Source organism: Hyla sarda, chromosome 5 (assembly GCF_029499605.1).
Source record: "Hyla sarda isolate aHylSar1 chromosome 5, aHylSar1.hap1, whole genome shotgun sequence".
NCBI classification, from domain to species: domain Eukaryota; kingdom Metazoa; phylum Chordata; class Amphibia; order Anura; family Hylidae; genus Hyla; species Hyla sarda.
The window spans coordinates 32,932,121-32,951,876 of NC_079193.1; the positions used below are offsets into that span (position 1 = coordinate 32,932,121).

A 19,756-nucleotide genomic window follows, 5' to 3' on the forward strand; every position below is an offset into this window, starting at 1 on the left:
CTTCATCTCCCGCATCCAGGCAGCAGCGTCCTGTGGCCTCTCCGGGGCTGATGCTGAGCTAGAGGAGGGGGCAGAGCCGAGACCAGGAGCCGACCGACAGCTGTCCGGAGAGCGGCCTCGTCTAGTGTGGAGCCTCCGCCCCGGGGACCGGCAGCCATGCCTCTCTTCACATCCAACCCCTTTGATCCAGATGTAGGTAAGAGACACCCGGCCTCAGCCATTGTGTGACTCCAACCGCTCACCCCTCCTCCAGCCTCAGCCGGTCTCCCCTCCGCCCCCGACAGAGCTCCTGCCTGACCCCCCCTCCATACAGTACAGCTCCTGTCTGACTCTCCCCCCCCCCCCTCCATACAGTAGAGCTCCTGTCTGACCCCCCCCTCCATACAGTAGAGCTCCTGTCTGAACCCCCCTCCATACAGTACAGCTCCTGCCTGACCCCCCCCCCTCCCTCCATACAGTACAGCTCCTGTCTGAACCCCCTCCATACAGTAGAGCTCCTGCCTGACCCCCCCCCCTCCCTCCATACAGTAGAGCTCCTGCCTGACCCCCCCCCCTCCATACAGTAGAGCTCCTGCCTGACCCCCCCTCCATACAGTAGAGATCCTGTCTGAACCCCCTCCATACAGTAGAGCTCCTGTCTGTACCCCCCCCTCCATACAGTAGAGCTCCTGTCTGAACCCCCTCCATACAGTAGAGCTCCTGTCTGAACCCCCTCCATACAGTAGAGCTCCTGTCTGAACCCCCTCCATACAGTAGAGCTCCTGTCTGAACCCCCTCCATACAGTAGAGCTCCTGTCTGTACCCCCCCTCCATACAGTAGAGTTCCTGTCTGTACCCCCCCCTCCATACAGTAGAGCTCCCGTCTGAACCCCCCTCCATACAGTACAGCTCCTGCCTGACCCCCCCCCTCCCTCCATACAGTACAGCTCCTGTCTGAACCCCCTCCATACAGTAGAGCTCCTGCCTGCCCCCCCCTCCATACAGTAGAGCTCCTGCCTGACCCCCCCCCCTCCCTCCATACAGTAGAGCTCCTGCCTGACCCCCCCCCCTCCATACAGTAGAGCTCCTGCCTGACCCCCCCTCCATACAGTAGAGATCCTGTCTGAACCCCCTCCATACAGTAGAGCTCCTGTCTGTACCCCCCCCTCCATACAGTAGAGCTCCTGTCTGAACCCCCTCCATACAGTAGAGCTCCTGTCTGAACCCCCTCCATACAGTAGAGCTCCTGTCTGAACCCCCTCCATACAGTAGAGCTCCTGTCTGAACCCCCTCCATACAGTAGAGCTCCTGTCTGAACCCCCTCCATACAGTAGAGCTCCTGTCTGTACCCCCCCTCCATACAGTAGAGTTCCTGTCTGTACCCCCCCCTCCATACAGTAGAGCTCCTGTCTGAACCCCCCTCCATACAGTAGAGCTCCTGTCTGAACCCCCTCCATACAGTAGAGCTCCTGTCTGAACCCCCTCCATACAGTAGAGCTCCTGTCTGAACCCCCTCCATACAGTAGAGTTCCTGTCTGAACCCCCCCTCCATACAGTAGAGTTCCTGTCTGTACCCCCCCTCCATACAGTAGAGTTCCTGTCTGTACCCCCCCTCCATACAGTAGAGTTCCTGTCTGTACCCCCCCTCCATACAGTAGAGTTCCTGTCTGTACCCCCCCCCTCCATACAGTAGACCCTCCATACGTAGGTCCTGTCTGTACCCCCCCTCCATACAGTAGAGTTCCTGTCTGTACCCCCCTCCATCAGTAGCAGTAAGTCTGTCCCCTCCTACGTGAGTCCTGTCGTCCCCCCCCCTCCATACAGTAGACGTCCTGTCTGTACCCCCCCCCCTCCATACAGTAGAGCTCCTGTCTGTACCCCCCCCTCCATACAGTAGAGCTCCTGTCTGTACCCCCCCCCTCCATACAGTAGAGCTCCTGTCTGTACCCCCCCCCCCTCCATACAGTAGAGCTCCTGTCTGTACCCCCCCTCCATACAGTAGAGCTTTTGTCTGTACCCCCCCTCATATACAGTAGAGCTCCTGTCTGTACCCCCCTCCATACAGTAGAGCTCCTGTCTGTACCCCCCTCCATACAGTAGAGCTCCTGTCTGTACCCCCCTCCATACAGTAGAGCTCCTGTCTGTACCCCCCTCCATACAGTAGAGCTCCTGTCTGTACCCCCCTCCATACAGTAGAGCTCCTGTCTGTACCCCCCCTCCATACAGTAGAGCTCCTGTCTGTACCCCCCCTCCATACAGTAGAGCTCCTGTCTGTACCCCCCCTCCATACAGTAGAGCTCCTGTCTGTACCCCCCCTCCATACAGTAGAGCTCCTGTCTGTACCCCCCCTCCATACAGTAGAGCTCCTGTCTGTACCCCCCCTCCATACAGTAGAGCTCCTGTCTGTACCCCCCCCCTCCATACAGTAGAGCTCCTGTCTGTACCCCCCCCCCCTCCATACAGTAGAGCTCCTGTCTGTACCCCCCCTCCATACAGTAGAGCTCCTGTCTGAACCCCCTCCATACAGTAGAGCTCCTGCCTGACCCCCCCCCTCCATACAGTACAGCTCCTGCCTGACCCCCCCTCCATACAGTACAGCTCCTGCCTGACCCCCCCTCCATACAGTACAGCTCCTGCCTGACCCCCCCTCCATACAGTACAGCTCCTGCCTGACCCCCCCCCTCCATACAGTACAGCTCCTGCCTGACCCCCCCCTCCATACAGTACAGCTCCTGCCTGACCCCCCCCTCCATACAGTACAGCTCCTGCCTGACCCCCCCCTCCATACAGTACAGCTCCTGCCTGACCCCCCCCCCCCTCCATACAGTAGAGCTCCTGCCTGACCCCCCCCCCTCCATACAGTAGAGTTCCTGCCTGACCCCCCCCCTCCATACAGTAGAGCTCCTGTCTGAACCCCCTCCATACAGTAGAGCTCCTGCCTGACCCCCCCCCTCCATACAGTACAGCTCCTGCCTGACCCCCCCCTCCATACAGTACAGCTCCTGCCTGACCCCCCCCTCCATACAGTACAGCTCCTGCCTGACCCCCCCCTCCATACAGTACAGCTCCTGCCTGACCCCCCCCCCCTCCATACAGTACAGCTCCTGCCTGACCCCCCCCCCTCCATACAGTAGAGCTCCTGCCTGACCCCCCCCCTCCATACAGTAGAGCTCCTGCCTGACCCCCCCCCTCCATACAGTAGAGTTCCTGCCTGACCCCCCCCCCCCTCCATACAGTAGAGCTCCTGTCTGTACCCCCCCTCCATACAGTAGAGCTCCTGTCTGTACCCCCCCTCCATACAGTAGAGCTCCTGACTGTTCCCCTTTCCAATCATTAGAGCGCCTGCCTGCCCCCAGTAGAGCTTTTGCCTGTCCCCCCAACTCCCCACAGTAGAGCTCCTGCCTGCTTCCCCCCCCCTCCTCCTCATAGTGGAGCTCCTGCCTGTCTCATTCTTCAGGGAATGGTATGATTCTCATTCCGCTCTCCAGGACTCCTCTGCTGAGCTATCTTATGCCCGGCGCCATATTGGCCAAGCAGCCATGGAAATTACCGGACTGTGTCATGTGACTGATCCGGACCACGGGGTCCACAGCTCAGCTCTATCCCAGTCTCTGGCGAACAGCACCTGCTCTGTACTGGCTGCACTGGTTTTCGTTTCCAGGGTTTACATAACAAAACGGTTCAGTCTCCGGCAGACACAATACAAGTCCATAAATAAGTCAGCATGAGGATTGTTGGGGAAGATCAGTCCCGGGCAGGGAAGGGGTTTATCTCTGCAGACAGACTGGGGCATTGATACATGAATGGGAGTCACAGACCGCGCCAGGGGGATTTATTTCACGCTTTTTGGCGGTGATTAAAAGTACAGGGTCCAAATGTGATGGAATAGTCTCCTATTCACCAGACATGTGATCCCATCGATACCATCAGTAATGACACCGGGGGGGATCCGGGGACAAATTCATTTAAAGTGGTCTTCCAAGACTCACTGAAGCTCGGCAAATCCCATTACTGTGCTCCCATTAGTACAAGACATTCTGGCAGATTGCCCAAGCCATGATTGGCCACCATGTTAAAGGGGTACTCCGCTGCTTAGCGTTTGGAACAAACTTTTCTAAACGCTGGAGCTGGCACCGATAGCTTGTGATGTCATAGCACCGCCCCCTCATGACATCACGCCCCCTCAATGCAAGTCTATGGGAGGGGGCGTGACTTCCGTCACGCCCCCTCCCATAGACTTGCATTGAGGGGGTGGGGCTATGACATCACAAGCTGCCGGTTCCAGCGTTCGGAACAGTTTGTTCCAAATGCTGAGCAGCGGAGTACCCCTTTTTAAAGACCACTTTGAATCTCGCATAGAAAGGGAAGGTTGACTCACCAGCCACGTTGGTGGAGATTTATCAAAACCTGTCCAGAGGAAAAGTTGCGGAGTTGCCCATAGCAACCAATCAGATCACTGCTTTCGTTTTGCAGAGGTCTTGTTAAAAATGAAAGAAGCGATCTGATTGGTTGCTATGGGCACAGGTTTAGAGAAATGTCCCCCATTGTGAACACGCTATCCTGCTCTTTACAATCCTGGGCACCTTCATGCTGCTTTACGCCAAAACAAAACTGTTTTTTATTTTTTTTATTTTTTTAACTCCCTAAGTAAGTGTTTTGTCTTTTTCAGGCAACATAGTAGAATCATAGGGGTACAGCACCTCATAGTAAAAGTAAAAAATGTTTAGTTGAGCAAATCTACAGTAAGATCATCTGAATCGGAATCAAATCGGTCAATGATTTGTTTGCCTTAAAGGGGTACTCCACAGGAAAACATCCACTCCACCCCTCTAGACCACCAGGGATAGCTCTAAGATCCCTTTAGACACCGCTGTCAACTTTGACAGCAGCGGTCTAAAGGGTTAATAGCCGGATTACCACATGGCGGACCATTAGCGGCGGCCCCCGGCTATTGAAATCAGCTGGTGGCCGCTGGGTATGGAGCGGGCTCGAGTCAGGAGCTCTCTTCATACACCGTGAGCGCCGGTGTGAGGTGCAGACTTGTGTCCCATGCAAGACAGCGTCCGCTCCTGCACCTCACGCCGGCGGTAATAAAAATAAGAGGGAAGTCAGTCCAGCCCTGCTTACCCGATATAGGGTTAAATGTGTGAAAAATTCAGCTGCCCGGAACTATATGTCCTGGCCATTGGGCCATAGCATTTTCAGGATATAGGAAAATGCTCTTTCTAATAATGGACCGTCCCTTTTAAAGGGGTATTCCAGGCCAAAACTTTTTTTTTTTTTTTTTATATATCAACTGGCTCCGGAAAGTTAAATAGATTTGTAAATTACTTCTATAAAAAAATCTTAATCCTTCCAATAGTTATTAGCTTCTGAAGTTGTTTCTTTTTTTCCCTGTCTAACTGCTCTCTAATGACTCGCGTCCCGGGAGCTGTGCAGTTCCTATGGAGATATTCTCCCATCATGCACAGCTCCCGGGACATGACATCATCATTGAGCAGTTAGACAGAAAACTTCAGAAGCTAATAACTATTGGAAGGATTAAGATTTTTTTAATAGAAGTAATTTACAAATCTGTTTAACTTTCTGGAGCCAGTAGATAGATAGATAGATAGATATATACATATATAATTGCCTGGAATACCCCTTTAACACTCAGGGACCAGTCAGGTCTGTATTCGGCCACACACTACAAGTAGAAGCAAGTCCAAAGCGTAGTCCTGCTCCGGCTTATGCGATGTTTCTCGGATGATTCTGTCACCTGTGGAAAGTTTAACCCCCGCAGCTATAGATGTGGATCTCCTGCTCCACACCTGCAGTGTTTAACCTATGAGCGTCACATGTTAGGGAGAGATAACATTGTAATCTGATGCCGTATGTCACGGGGGAATTGTCCATGGTTACAGCGAATGATTCACTACCGTATGGGAGGGATTTTTAAAGGGGTACTCCACTGCTCTGCGTATGGAACAAACTGTTCCGAACGCTGGAGCCGGGAGCTTGGGATGTAGTAGCCCCGCCCCCTCATGATGTCACACCCCAACCCCTCAATGCAAGTCTATGGGAGGGGGCGTGACTGAAGTCACGCCCCCTCCCATAGACTTGCATTGAGGGGCCTAACATAATGAGGGGGCGGGGCTATGATGTCACAAGCTATCGGCACTGGCTCCAGCGTTCAGAACAGTTTGTTCCAAACACTGAGCAGCGGAGGACCCCTTTAATGCATTTTAGTCAGTAAGGAATGTAACTTACAGACTATAGGTTGCTCTTCAGTCAGGAGGAGTATTAGGGCCCATTCACACGGAAGAATGTCCGCCTGCGGAATTCCGCTCAAATTAAAGCCCAACAGACTTCTATGGGATTCCGCACTCCCATTCACACTTCTGAATTCCCACATGCGGAGTTTCGTTACGGATTCTGCACAAATTCCGCACAAGCCAGAAACTAACTAAGGAAGCGGAACTAGTGCGGAAATTCGGCCATGTGAATAGACCCTTAGGGGTAAGTTCACTCAGGTGGGTGACTGGAGATTCCATTGTGGGAAAATCTGTAGCAGATCTGCTAGTTGCTGCAAGATTATCCCTCCAGAGCACATTGTTTACCCTGCTGCCACTCTCAGGTCGTGTTCTCTCAGCATAGACGGCAATTAGAGCTGAGCGAACTTACAGTAAATTCGATTCGTCACGAACTTCTCGGCTCGGCAGTTGATGACTTATCCTGCTTAAATTAGTTCAGCTTTCAGGTGCTCCGGTGGGCTGGAAAAGGTGGATACATTCCTAGGAAAGAGTCTCCTAGGAATGTATCCACCTTTTCCAGCCCACGGGATCACCTGAAAGCTGAACTCATTTATGCAGGATAAGTCATCAACTGCCGAGCCGAGAAGTTCGTGACGAATCTAATTTACTGTAAGTTCGCTCATCTCTAACGGCAATGCATTTCTGATAGGGTTCTGCGGTTCTGCAGAAAAAATGTCATGCCAATTCTTTCTGCAAAGCCTGGAATGTGAATTTCCATGCCAGGTGGACTCTGCTGCAAAGGAATTTCCGAACTGAATTTTTCTCTGAAATTCCGTTGTGTGAACACTGCCCCCTAAAGGGCCAAGTCATCCAGAATTGATATCAGAAAAGGCATAGGAAACATTCTTAAAGGGGTATTCCAGGAAAAAATATATTTTTTTTTATATCAACTGGCTCTGGAAAGTTAAACAGATTTGTAAATTACTTCTATTAAAAAATCTTAATCCTTCCAATAATGATCAGCTGCTGAAGTTGAGTGGTTCTTTTCTGTCTGGTAACAGTGCTCTCTGCTGACATCTCTGCTATTCCTAAAATGGACAGAGGTGTCAGCAGAGAGCACTGTGGTCAGACAGAAAAGAAATTCAAAAATAAAAGAACTTCCTGTGGATCGTACAGCAGCTGATAAATACTGGAAGGATTAAGATTTTTTTTAATTAGAAGTAATTTACAAATCTGTTTTAACTTTCTGGCACCAGTTGATTTAAAAAAAAATTTTTCCACCTGAGTACCCCTTTAACATGGCAGCCATGTAGGTCTAGCGGTCACCTTGCGATCATTCTTCTGCAGGTCAGACCATCTTGAGGGCCCTCAATTACCATGTAACACTGTCCTTACAGGCAATGCTTCCTGGGATAAATATGCAAACAAGCTCCCCCCCCCCCCCCCCCCCCCCCCCCAAAAAAAAATAAAAAAATAAAAGGAAACCGACCTCTCTATCACCACCTATAGGTAGCTACAGTGTAAGTCAGTGTTTCCTTCCGGGCATGCTGGGAGACATAGTTTTGCAACAGCTGGAGGCACCCTGGTAAGTCACTGTTCCATATAAGAGCCTTTGGGATGTGACTAGGGATATCAGACAAAATAATAGGGGGTCGCTGGAAAATTCAGCATTAACAATGTTTTATTTCTCTTCATGACAGAGAAAGCAACAAGTGAACTCAACACGGCGGAGGACTGGGGGCTTATTCTTGACCTATGTGATAAAGTTGGGCAGTCACGTACAGGGTAAGTGTATTTATGTGCAGGTTATGTATTATGCCGTATGTAGATGTACAACTGATGCAATCCTACAACGTGCAGCGGGTAAGAGGTGCATGGGGACCCCTTTCCCATTCACCTTTCTGTCTCTCATCAGCTAAACACTGGAAGCCTGAAACGGCCGGTCACCCAGAGTACACCCCCTGCTTTTTCTGGGCTACAGTCCGTTTCAGGCTTCTAGAGTTTTGTCAGGCCCAGAGAATGTCTCCCTCCCCATGCACGGTCTGTCTCTCACCCATTGCACGTTGTAGGATTGTCCTGATGATGGAATAAAGAAGTTTATGCAAGACAACAAATGGTGAGTGCTCTACCTACTTTCTACTTTAAAGGGGTACTCCGCTGCCACAGCGTTCGGAACGTTTTGTTCCGAACGCTGGGTGCAGGCGGCGAGAGGTTGTGATGTCATGGCCAGGCCCCTCGTGATGACACGCCACGCCCCCTCAATGCAAGTCTATGGGAGGGGGCGTGGCTGATGCCACGCCCCCTCCCTTAGACTTGCATTGAGGGGGCGTGGCGTGTCATCACAAGGGGTGTGGCCGTGATGTCACAACCCCTTGCCCACTCCCAGCGTTCTAAATGAACGCCGGGTGCTGCACAGAGGTCCCCAGCTGCGGGAGCCCTGCGATCAGACATCTTATCCACTATCCTTATGGATAGGGGATCAGATGTCTAGGGGCGGAGTACCCCTTTATTTCAAAAGTTGTATACCGTGAATTGCTATGAAGCACAGAGGACCTTGAGTTGACCCATGTCACTGCTGGTTATAAAAAGGGATTAGCACTTACAAATTGTTTTGTAGCTGAACCAGTTGGAAGATAGTTGTATATGAAGGATGAGCTTTATGGGATCATATTTAAAGGGGTACTTCTCTAGATTTTTTTTTTTTTTTTTATAAAGTGGGGCCAGACAGTTAACGGATTCCGAAATCGCTTCTATTTAAAAATCTTAATCCTTCCAGTACTTATCAGCTACTGTATACTCCAGAGGAAGTTCTTTTCTTTTTGAATTTCCTTTCTGTCTGACCACAGTGCTCTCTGCTGACACCTCTGTTCATTTTAGGAACTGTAGGAGTAGGAGCAAATCCCCATAGCAAACCTATCCTGCTCTGGACAGTTCCTGACATGGACAAAGGTGTCAGCAGAGAGCACTGTGGCTAGGCAGGAAATTCAAAAAGAAAAGAACTTCCTATGTAGTATACAGCAGCTGATAAGTACTGGAGGGATTAGTTTATTTTTTTTTAATTTTTTTTTTTTTATAGAAGTAATTTACAAATCTGTTTACCTTTCTGGCACCAGTTGATATAAAAGAAAATGCTTTCCACTGGAGTACCCCTTTAGGAACTATTTACTCGTACAGTATTCTGCACAAATTTGATGCGCAGGATTTCAAGCTGTGTTCAGTTTACATTGAAATTTGCAGCAGAAAATCCTGCACATCAAATCTGCACAGAATACTGTACGTGTGACTAGACCATTAACCCCTTAAGGACAATGGACGTACTCCTACGCCCCCGTTTCCGAGTCCTTAAGTACCGAGGACGTAAGAGTACGTCCTGTCCATTCCGGCCCCCCGCCGCTAGCTGGAGCGGAGTCGGTGCCCGATGCCTGCTGAAATCGTTCAGCAGGCATCGCGGCATATCGCCCAGGGGGTTCATTATGCCCCCCCATGTCGGCGATGGCCGCAGATCGCTGGACAATTCAGTCCCGCGATCTGCGGCAATTCCGGGTCAATCGGGTCTCCAGTGACCCGGAATTACTGGCGGGTGCGGGAAGAAGACCCCGGGTGCTGGGGACCCCGATCCCCGGCGTCCCTGTTGGGATCGGGGCCCCAGGAGCAGCGACGGCGAGGGACAGATGCGGCGTGGAGCAGCAGCAGGAGGTGAATGGCAGCCTCCTGCTGTTGCTTAGCAACAGCTCCCAGCATGCAAAAAGGGCATGCTGGGAGCTGTAGTTATGCAACAGCAGGAGGCAGACCACAACTCCCAGCATTCCCTTATGGGCATGCTGGGACTTATAGTTTTGCAACAGCTGGAGGCACATTTTTTTTCTATGGAAAAGTGTACCTTCAGCTGTTGTGTAACTACAACTCCCAGCTTGCACAATCAGCTAAAGTGCATACTGGGAGTTGTAGTAGTGCATCTGCTGGTTGCATAACTACAACTCCCAGCATGCCCGTTGGCTGTCGGGGACTGCTGAGAGTTGTAGTTTTGCAACAGCTGAGTAGCAAACCAGTGTGTCTCCAGCTGTTGCATAACTAAAAGACCCAGCATGCCCTTCCGCTGTCCGTACATGCTGGGGGTTGTAGCTTTTGCAACAGCTGAAGGCACACTGGTTGCAAAACACTGAGTTTGTTACCAAACTTGGTGTTTCACAACCAGTGTGCCTCCAGCTGTTGCAAAACTAAAACTCCCAGCATGCACTGATAGACCGTACATGCTGGGAGTTGTAGCTTTGCAACAGCTGGATGTTTCCCCCCCCCCCCCAAATGTGAATGTACAGGGTACACTCACATGGGCGGAGGTTTACAGTAAGTATCCGGCTGCAACTTTGAGCTGCGGCAAATTTTGTGCCGCAGCTCAAACTGCCAGCGAGAAACTACTGTGAACCCCCACCCGTGCGACTGTACCCTAAATACACTACACTTCACTAACACACAATAAAATAAAAAGTAAAAAAACACTACATATACACATACCCCTACACAGCCCCCCTCCCCAATAAAAATGAAAAACGTCTGTTACGCCACTGTTTCCAAAACGGAGCCTCCAGCTGTTGCAAAACAACTACTCCCAGTATTGCCAGCCACTGACTGTCCAGGCATGCTGGGAGTTTTACAACAGCTGGAGGCACCCTGTTTGGGAATCACTGGCGTAGAATACCCCTATGTCCACCCCTATGCAAGTCCCTAATTTAGGCCTCAAATGCACATGGCGCTCTCACTTTGGAGCCCTGTCATATTTCAAGGCAACAGTTTAGGGCCACATATGGGGTATCGCCGTACTCGGGAGAAATTGGGCTTCAAATTTTGGGGGGTATTTTCTGCTATTACACTTTAAAAAAAAAATGTAAAATTTTTGGGAAACCAAGCATTTTAGGTAAAAAAAAATTTTTTTTTTTTTTTACATATGCAAAAGTCGTGAAACACCTGTAGGGTATTAAGGTTCACATTACCTCTTGTTACGTTCCCCGAGGGGTCTAGTTTCCAAAATGGTATGCCATGTGTTTTTTTTTTTGCTGTTCTGGCACCATAAGGGCTTCCTAAATGCGACATGCCCCCAGAGCAAAATTTGCTTTCAAAAAACCAAATGTGACTCCTTCTGTTCTGAGACCTGTAGTGCGCTAGCAGAGCACTTTTCACCCCCATATGGGGTGTTTTCTGAATCGGGAGAAATTGGGCTTCAAATTTTTTGGGGGTATTTTCTGTGATTACCCTTTTTAAAAATGTAAAAAAATTTTCCCAAGCATTTTAGGTAAAAATTTTACATATACAAAAGTCGTGAATCACCTGTGGGGTATTAAGGTTCACTTTACCCCTTGTTACGTTCCCTGAGGGGTCTAGTTTCCAAAATGGTATGCCATGTGTGTTTTTTTTTTTTTTTTTTCTTTTTTTTTGCTGTCCTGGCACCATAGGGGCTTCTTAAAGGTGACATGCCCCCCAAAAACCATTTGTCGCTCCTTCCCTTCTGAGCCCTCTACTGCGCCCGCTGAACAATTAACATAGACATATATACAAATATAAGTATAAATTTTCTCCTTTTACCCCTTACAAAAATTGGGTCTACAAGAACATGCGAGTGTAAAAAATGAAGATTTTGAATTTTCTCCTTCACTTTGCTGCTATTCCAGTGAAACACCTAAAGGGTTAATACACTTACTGAATGTCATTTTGAATACTTTGTGGGGTGTAGTTTTTATAATGGGGTCATTTATTGGGTATTTCTAATATGAAGACCCTTCAAATCCACTTCAAACCTGAACTGGTCCATGAAAAATTTCAAAATTGCTGCTGAACTTTGAAGCCCTCTGGTGTCTTCCAAAAGTAAAAACTCATAAATTTTATGATGCAAACATAAAGTAGACATATTGTATATGTGAACCCAAAAATGTTTTATTTTGAATATCCATTTTCCTTACAAGCAGAGAGCTTCAAAGTTAGAAAAATGCTAAATTTTCATTTTTTTTTCATCAAATTTGGGGATTTTTCACCAAGAAAGGATGCAAGTTACCACAAAATTTTACCACTATGTTAAAGTAGAATATGTCACGAAAAAACAATCTCAGAATCAGAATGATAAATAAAAGCATTCCAGAGTTATTAATGTTTAAAGTGATAGTGGTCAGAATTGCAAAAAACGCTCTGGTCCTTAAGGTGTAAAATAGCCTGGTCCTTAAGGGGTTAAAGGGGTTCTCCACCATAAGGCGATTTTAGTACATACCTGGCAGACAGTAATGGACATGCTTAGGAAGGATCTGCGCTTGTCTTGGGGCTAAATGGCTATGCTGGTGAGATTACCATTACACTGTGGCTAGCTTTTTGTGAACTAGTATTTCCTGTTTCAGTTTTATTCTTTGCCTACAAAATCCCAAAATTCCATTTTCTGCCACCCCACCCATTGAAACATAAATGATCAGCATCCATTAAAAAGACCTGTGGTTTTCAATCAGGGTGCCTACAGCTGTTGCATTAGTTGCAGATTGATCCCTCCACCCATTGAAGCAGACAGGCTCCCTGTTATCAGCTGACTAGTGATGTCAGGTCTCGGCCGCATTGCAAGCTGGGAAAAATCTGAGAAAACAGTCATTTTGTATGCTGGTAAAAATAAATATTGGGGTGAAAATCACAGAAGAATTGTGAGAAAACCGTCACACACAGGTACAGACACTATATTATGAACTACACTAACTTTACAGCCCCTGTAGCATATGTACCATATGTAGCATAGTCAAATAAAAAAAAAAATAATAATAAAAAAACTGGAATACCCCTTTTTAAAGGGGGTTTTCCATCCTGGACCTTTTATTCGTATATCCATATGTGCAGACTGAACAGAGAGAAGGCGTTACATGCATATAGTTTGCTGATAGAGCAAATGAAATAAGAATTGAACATGTCCACCATTTACTCCCTAAATGCCATTTCTTTTAGACAGCAGTACCAGGTCTTTTTGAATCTCTTCACACGTGTCCCTTGGCTCTTGGACAACTCTTCTGATCATTCTTCTCTTTCCTGTATCAGACATCTTGCGAGAAGCAACCTGGTGGGGGCAAATTCATGTGAAATGATCATCTTTCCACTTCCGTATTATGGCCCCAACAGTTATCACTGGAACATTCAGAATAGGGATCGACCGATTATCGGCACGGCCGATATTCACATTTTTTTCCGTTATCTGTATCGGCTTCTAACCTGCCGATAATGCGCAAAACAAGGCGTGCGCACGAATCGCCGGACTTCAGTCCCGGCCCTGAACTTCAGGCCGGGACTGAAGTCCCGGGATTCGTGCGCACGTCTTGTTTTGCCGTGCGGAGCAATTGCCTGACAGCTGACAGCATGGTGGAGAGGGAGCTGTCAGCTGTCCCGCTCCTCCACTCCCTCACCTTTCTCACGCTAATTCATTCTTGCAGTGGGAGTGAGAGCCGCGGGGACGCCATCCACGGCAGGCCGGCGTGATAACATCTGTATGGACGGATGGGCAAATTAGAAGTGAGGGGGGGGGGGCAAATATAAGTGAGGGGCACATATCAGGGGGGTATTATATGTGAGGAACACAGGACAGGGGGGATAATATGTGGGGGCACATGACAGCCCCCCCCCTGTCATGTGCCCATATAATGCCCCCCTGACTCATAATACCATCTCTCCTGTGCATAATGCCCAATGTCCTGTGCCCCTCACATAAAATGCCCCCTGAGGGGGCAGGGCATGGGGCATTATATGTGAGGGGCACAGGACAGGGGTATTATAAGTCAGGGGGCATTATTTGGGCACATGACAGGGGTGGGCTGTCATGTGCACCCACATATAATCCCCCCCCCCCCCCGTCATGTGCCCCTCATACATAATACCCCCTGTCCTGTGATCCCCAAATATAATGCCCCATGTCCTGTGTTCCTCACATACAATGCCCCCCTCATATATAATGCCCCATGTCCTGTGCCCCTCATATATAATGCCCCATGTCCTGTGCCCCTCACATATAATGCCCCCTGTTTTACACCCTCAGGGGGCATTATATGTGAGGGGCACAGGACATGGGGCATTATATATGAGGGGCACAGGACAGGGGGTATTATAAGGCAGGGGGAGAGAAGCAAGTGGCGGCTGCGGTCTCTGGCGTCAATGACCTGCAGCAGCTTCAGGGGGGGGGGGGGGGGGAAGAGAAATAGCTGATAATTTATACAGGAATATCTGTATATCTTGATTTTTTTCACCTATTTTGGTGTGCTGCCTATATCCATTTATATTCAAAGAGGACCGGAGCACCCAGGTTTCAAGGGCTTGCACCCAACCATCTGGATACTGGGAGGTGCTGCTTTATACGAGAATTTTTGTATAAATTAACGGCTATCTGCCTTAACCTCCACAGATTATCGGTATCTGCCCTAAAAAATCGATATCGGTCGATCCCTAATTCAGAATCTTAGAAATTTGCCAGTAACAAACGCCATTGTATATGTTTTGTAACAATACGGTTGTGAAGGTCAGGAGACAGCTCTTTGCTGCATTCATACAGTCTTCTAGACTTGTCCCATTCTTCTCCGTCAAAAATAAAAACAGATAAAAAAAAAAAAAAAACACAGACAATAACGGATGCAAACGGATGTTATCTGTTTGGATCCATTATTGTTCAGAGCATGCTCAGAAGTAAAAACGGATTGAAAAAACGCATGCAAACGAACATTAAAGGGGTATTCTTGGAATTTTTTTTTTATTTGACTATACTACAGGGGCTGTAAAGTTAGTGTAGTTCATAATATATTGTCTGTACCAATGTGTGACGGTTCTCTCACCATTCTTCTGTGATTTTCACCCTAATATTTATATTTAGCAGCATACAAAATGACTGTTGTCTCAGAATTTTTCCCAGCTTGCAATGTGGTCGAGACCTGACATCACTAGTCAGCTGATAACAGGGAGCCTGTCTGCTTCAATGGGTGGAGGGATCAATCTGCAACTAATGCAACAGCTGTAGGCACCCTGATTGAAGACCACAGGTCTGCAGCTCATTTAGTTTCAATGGGTGGGGTAACTGATGTGTGGGAAGGAGGAAAATGGTATCATGGGATTTGTAGGCAAACAAGAAAACAGGAAATACAGGTTCACAGAAAGCTAGCCACAGTATTATGGTAATCTCACAGCATAGCCATTTAGCCCAAGACAAGCGCAGATCCTTCCTAAGCATGTCCATTACTGTCTGCCAGGTATGTACTAAAATCACCTCATGGTGGAGAACCCCTTTAAAGGCTCATCGGTTTTCCATAGACTTCAATGTTAAAAAAAACCCACTTTGATAGAATTCCAAATGTTGCACAGGTGTTTTTCATATAATCATATATACATTGGAGTCTAAAATCAATGCACAGCCAATAAAATCCAGCTTTATCATGGTAATAAAGTATTTGGGACAAAAGGAAGAACTACAGATAAGAAAATGCTCAGAACACGAAGCCTAATCTGGGCATAAATACAGACAAAGATGATCCTTATCCTTAAAAACGTATTTGGGAGAAAAAAAACTTCAATATAATGTCGAGACTGAAATAAATGTTCTTTTTCAGGCCCAAAGACTGTCTGCGCTCCATTATGAAGAGAGTAAACCATAAAGACCCCCATGTGGCCATGCAAGCTCTTACGGTAAGTGTCCAACAACAGCCGGCTGCAATCTTACTCCATTAGCCGCCCGTGCGTAATGGAAGAAGGGAAATGGAGTGTGTGAGGTGGAGGCTGGTCACCCTGATGGGTTTATATCATCTGTATAGGGATAAAGAGAATAGAACTGAAATTAATCTGTACTGATTCTAGTAACAAATGCCGAAAAAGACGACCGTGACCCTAGGATATTGCCTGTACTGGAGGTAATGGTGATGGCAAAATTATACACAATTTATAGCTTGGTATCTGGTGGCAGAGAAACCTTTGGGCAGCCTTGGGGGAGGGGGGCCCAGGTTGTTAGTGCAACTTGAGATATTCCACCTTTTAAAGGGGTACTCCGCCCTTAGACTTCTTATCCCCCTATGCAAAGGATAGGGGATAAGATGTCTTATCACGGGGGTCCCACTGGTGGGAACCCCCGTGATCTTCCTGCTGCACCCGGCATTCATTTAGAGCATTGGGTGCAATGCCTGAGGTTTGTGATGTCACAGTCACATCCCGCTCATCCATCATGCCATAGACTTGCATCGAGGGGGCGTGGGTGTGATGTAATGAATGGGGTGTGACCGTGATGTCACGAGCCTCCGCCCCGCATCGCCATCGAAGTTTTCCCCATGTACCGGATGTCTGGGGTGCAGCAACCAAAATCACGGGGGTACCCAGTGGCGGGACCCCCATGATGTCACAGTGTGGGGGGATAATAAATACAGTGATGTCACAGTGTGGAGGATAATAAACGCAAAGTGTCAGTGTGGGGTGGATATTAAAACAGTGTTGTCATAGAACAGGGATAATAAACACAGTGATGTCACAGTGTGGGGGGTGGATAATAAACACAGTGATGTCACAGTGTGGGGGGGTGGATAATACACAGTGATGTCACAGTGTGGGGGGGTGGATAATAAACACAGTGATGTCACAGTGTGGGGGGGTGGATAATACACAGTGATGTCACAGTGTGGGGGGGTGGATAATAAACACAGTGATGTCACAGTGTGGGGGGGGGGGTGGATAATAAACACAGTGATGTCACAGTGTGGGGGGGGGGTGGATAATAAACACAGTGATGTCACAGTGTGGGGGGGGGGTGGATAATAAACACAGTGATGTCACAGTGTGGGGGGGTGGATAATAAACACAGTGATGTCATAGTGTGTGTGAGATAATAAACACAGTGATGTCACAGTGTGGGGGGTGGATAATAAACACATTGATGTCACAGTGTGGGGGGGTGGATAATAAACACAGTGATGTCACAGTGTGGGGGGGTGGATAATACACAGTGATGTCACAGTGTGGGGGGGTGGATAATAAACACAGTGATGTCATAGTGTGTGTGAGATAATAAACACAGTGATGTCACAGTGTGGGGGGTGGATAATAAACACAGTGATGTCACAGTGTGGGGGGTGGATAATAAACACAGTGATGTCACAGTGTGGGGGGGGGGTAATAAATGCAGTGATGTCACAGTGTGGGGGGGCATAATAAGCATATCGATGTCACAGTGTGTGTGTGTGGGGGGGGGGGGGGATAATAAACACAGTGATTCATTTTCTATGGGAGCTGCCAAAGTACAGTGTTCTGTTTCCCTGGCCCCATAGAGAATGATTGGAGCACTGGCCCCTCCTGTTCAAGAGGTTATGGGGGCCCTTATTAGTCGACCCCCCCCATGATCAGATAGTTATCTTTATCCTGTGGAGTTGGGGAAAAAACCCTATAAATAAAAAGATGTTGGAGGTTCTTTTAAAGTAATGTTGACAGGCACTGAACTGCACTAAACATTCAGAGAGGGATTAATTAACAGCATCGCAGATTTCTGACATTAAAAAGTCCTGATTGTTCCCCGGCGTCACGTAACCCTGGTTACCAGCATGATGATGGGGGTTGTCCTTTCAATGCAAGGCAGATATGATATAAGGAATGGTTTATGTACTTTAAGTTGTAATTCTAATAGTTTTGTCCTTTTTTGGGGGGGATTTCAGCTGCTTGGAGCTTGTGTATCAAACTGTGGGAAGATATTTCACCTAGAAGTTTGTTCAAGAGACTTCGCCAGTGAGGTCAGCAGTGTGTTAAATAAGGTGAGTCTGTCCTTGTCATCACTTATCTCTACACTTGTGTATTTGTTCATCCGGTTACACTGTGCGCATATCGTGTATTGCGTCTGCGTAAACAAAGTCTACATAACGGAAGATGGAAACGTGTCTGGTGATCCACATGAGCTATATGCTTCAACTTAAAGGGGTTTTCAATTTATCCGCTATTAACAGAATAGGTGCTAGGTGTCTGATCAGTGGGGACTGACTGCTAGGATGCTAGGACCACCATCACAAGAATTGGGGTAATTTTGTTTCCCTGTTCAGAGCACTTATATTTAAACTCTAGGACTGCTCAGGACATCCTCAGGACTAATATTCTGCATATATGACTACTTGTCAGGACTACGCTGTCTACGTTGTTTCTGCAACTCCCATTAAAGGGGTATTCCGGCTTTGTACATCCTATCCCCTATTCAACGGATAGGGGATAAGATGTATGAATGCAAAGGTCCCGCCGCTGGGAACCCCCGCGATCTCGGTGCAGCACCCGGAATTCTGTGCGGGGCGCGGACATTACATCGCGGGCACGCCCCCTGTGACGCCACTCATAAAAACTACAGCACTACACCTACTCAAGCTGAGCTGCAATACCAGACACTATCTGTGCACGGAAGTGATTCTGCTTTTGCAAGAAAGAAGCATTTTTCTGGCCCTTTAACCTCTTTTAAGAGGCGTTTACTTAAAGGGGTACTCCGCCGAAAAACATCTTATCCCCTATCCAAAAGATAGAGGATAAGATGTCTGATCACGGGGATCCTGCTGCTGGGTAACTTCCCCCCCCCCCCCGTGATCTCCTGGCCGGCTGCGGCCGGAACATGGAAGCTTGGAGCTTCTGTGTTTATGACATCACGCCACACCCCCTCCATTCATGTCTATGGGAGGGGGCGTGACGGTCGTCATGCCCCCTCCCATAGACATGAATGGAGGGGGTGTGGTGTGACGTTGCATCCCCATCTCGGAGGGAGCACCCAGCACAGAATGCTGGAGGCTGCGCAGAGATTGCAGGGTTCCCCAACGGCTGTACCTTGAATCGTACATCTTATCCCCTATCCTTTGGATAGGGGATAAAATGTATAAAGCCGGAATACACCTTTTAAAGGGGTTATCCAGGAAAACTTTATATATATCATCTATCTATCATCCATCTATCTATTATCTATCTATTATCTATCTATTATCTATCTATTATCTATCTCTTATCTATCTCTTATCTATCTCTTATCTATCTCTTATCTATCTCTTATCTATCTCTTATCTATCTCTTATCTATCTCTTATCTATCTCTTATCTATCTCTTATCTATCTCTTATCTATCTCTTATCTATCTCTTATCTATCTCTTATCTATCTCTTATCTATCTCTTATCTATCTCTTATCTATCTCTTATCTATCTCTTATCTATCTCTTATCTATCTCTTATCTATCTCTTATCTATCTCTTATCTATCTCTTATCTATCTCTAATCTATCTATCTCTAATCTATCTATCTCCTCTCTTCTCCAGAAAGTTAAACAGATTTGTAAATTACTTCTATTTAAAAAATCTTAATCCTTTCAGTACTTATGAGCTGCTGAAGTTGAGTTGTTCTTTTCTGTCTAACTGCTCTCTGGTGACACCTGTCTCGGGAACTGTCCAGTTTAGAAGCAAATCCCCATAGCAAACCTCTTCTACTCTGTGCAGTTCCCGAGACAAGCAGAGATGTCAGCAGAGAGCACTGTTGCCAGACAGAAAAGAACAACTCAACTTCAGCAG

At 47.7% G+C, this 19,756-nt stretch overlaps 1 protein-coding gene across 4 annotated transcripts in view; it reads left to right on the forward strand.

Moving 5' to 3' along the window:
* STAM (signal transducing adaptor molecule) overlaps window positions 1-19,756 on the forward strand; it is a 222,722-nt gene continuing 202,966 nt past the window's right edge. For 3 of the 4 annotated variants that reach the window (XM_056519191.1, XM_056519188.1, XM_056519190.1), the window contains exons 1-4: window positions 1-196; window positions 7,916-8,000; window positions 15,812-15,887; window positions 17,891-17,986. In XM_056519191.1, coding sequence (XP_056375166.1) covers window positions 157-196; window positions 7,916-8,000; window positions 15,812-15,887; window positions 17,891-17,986 — 297 coding nt within the window. In that variant the 5' untranslated portion in view covers window positions 1-156. The remainder of the gene's footprint in view (window positions 197-7,915; window positions 8,001-15,811; window positions 15,888-17,890; window positions 17,987-19,756) is intronic. The other variant, XM_056519189.1, reaches the window with a different exon arrangement.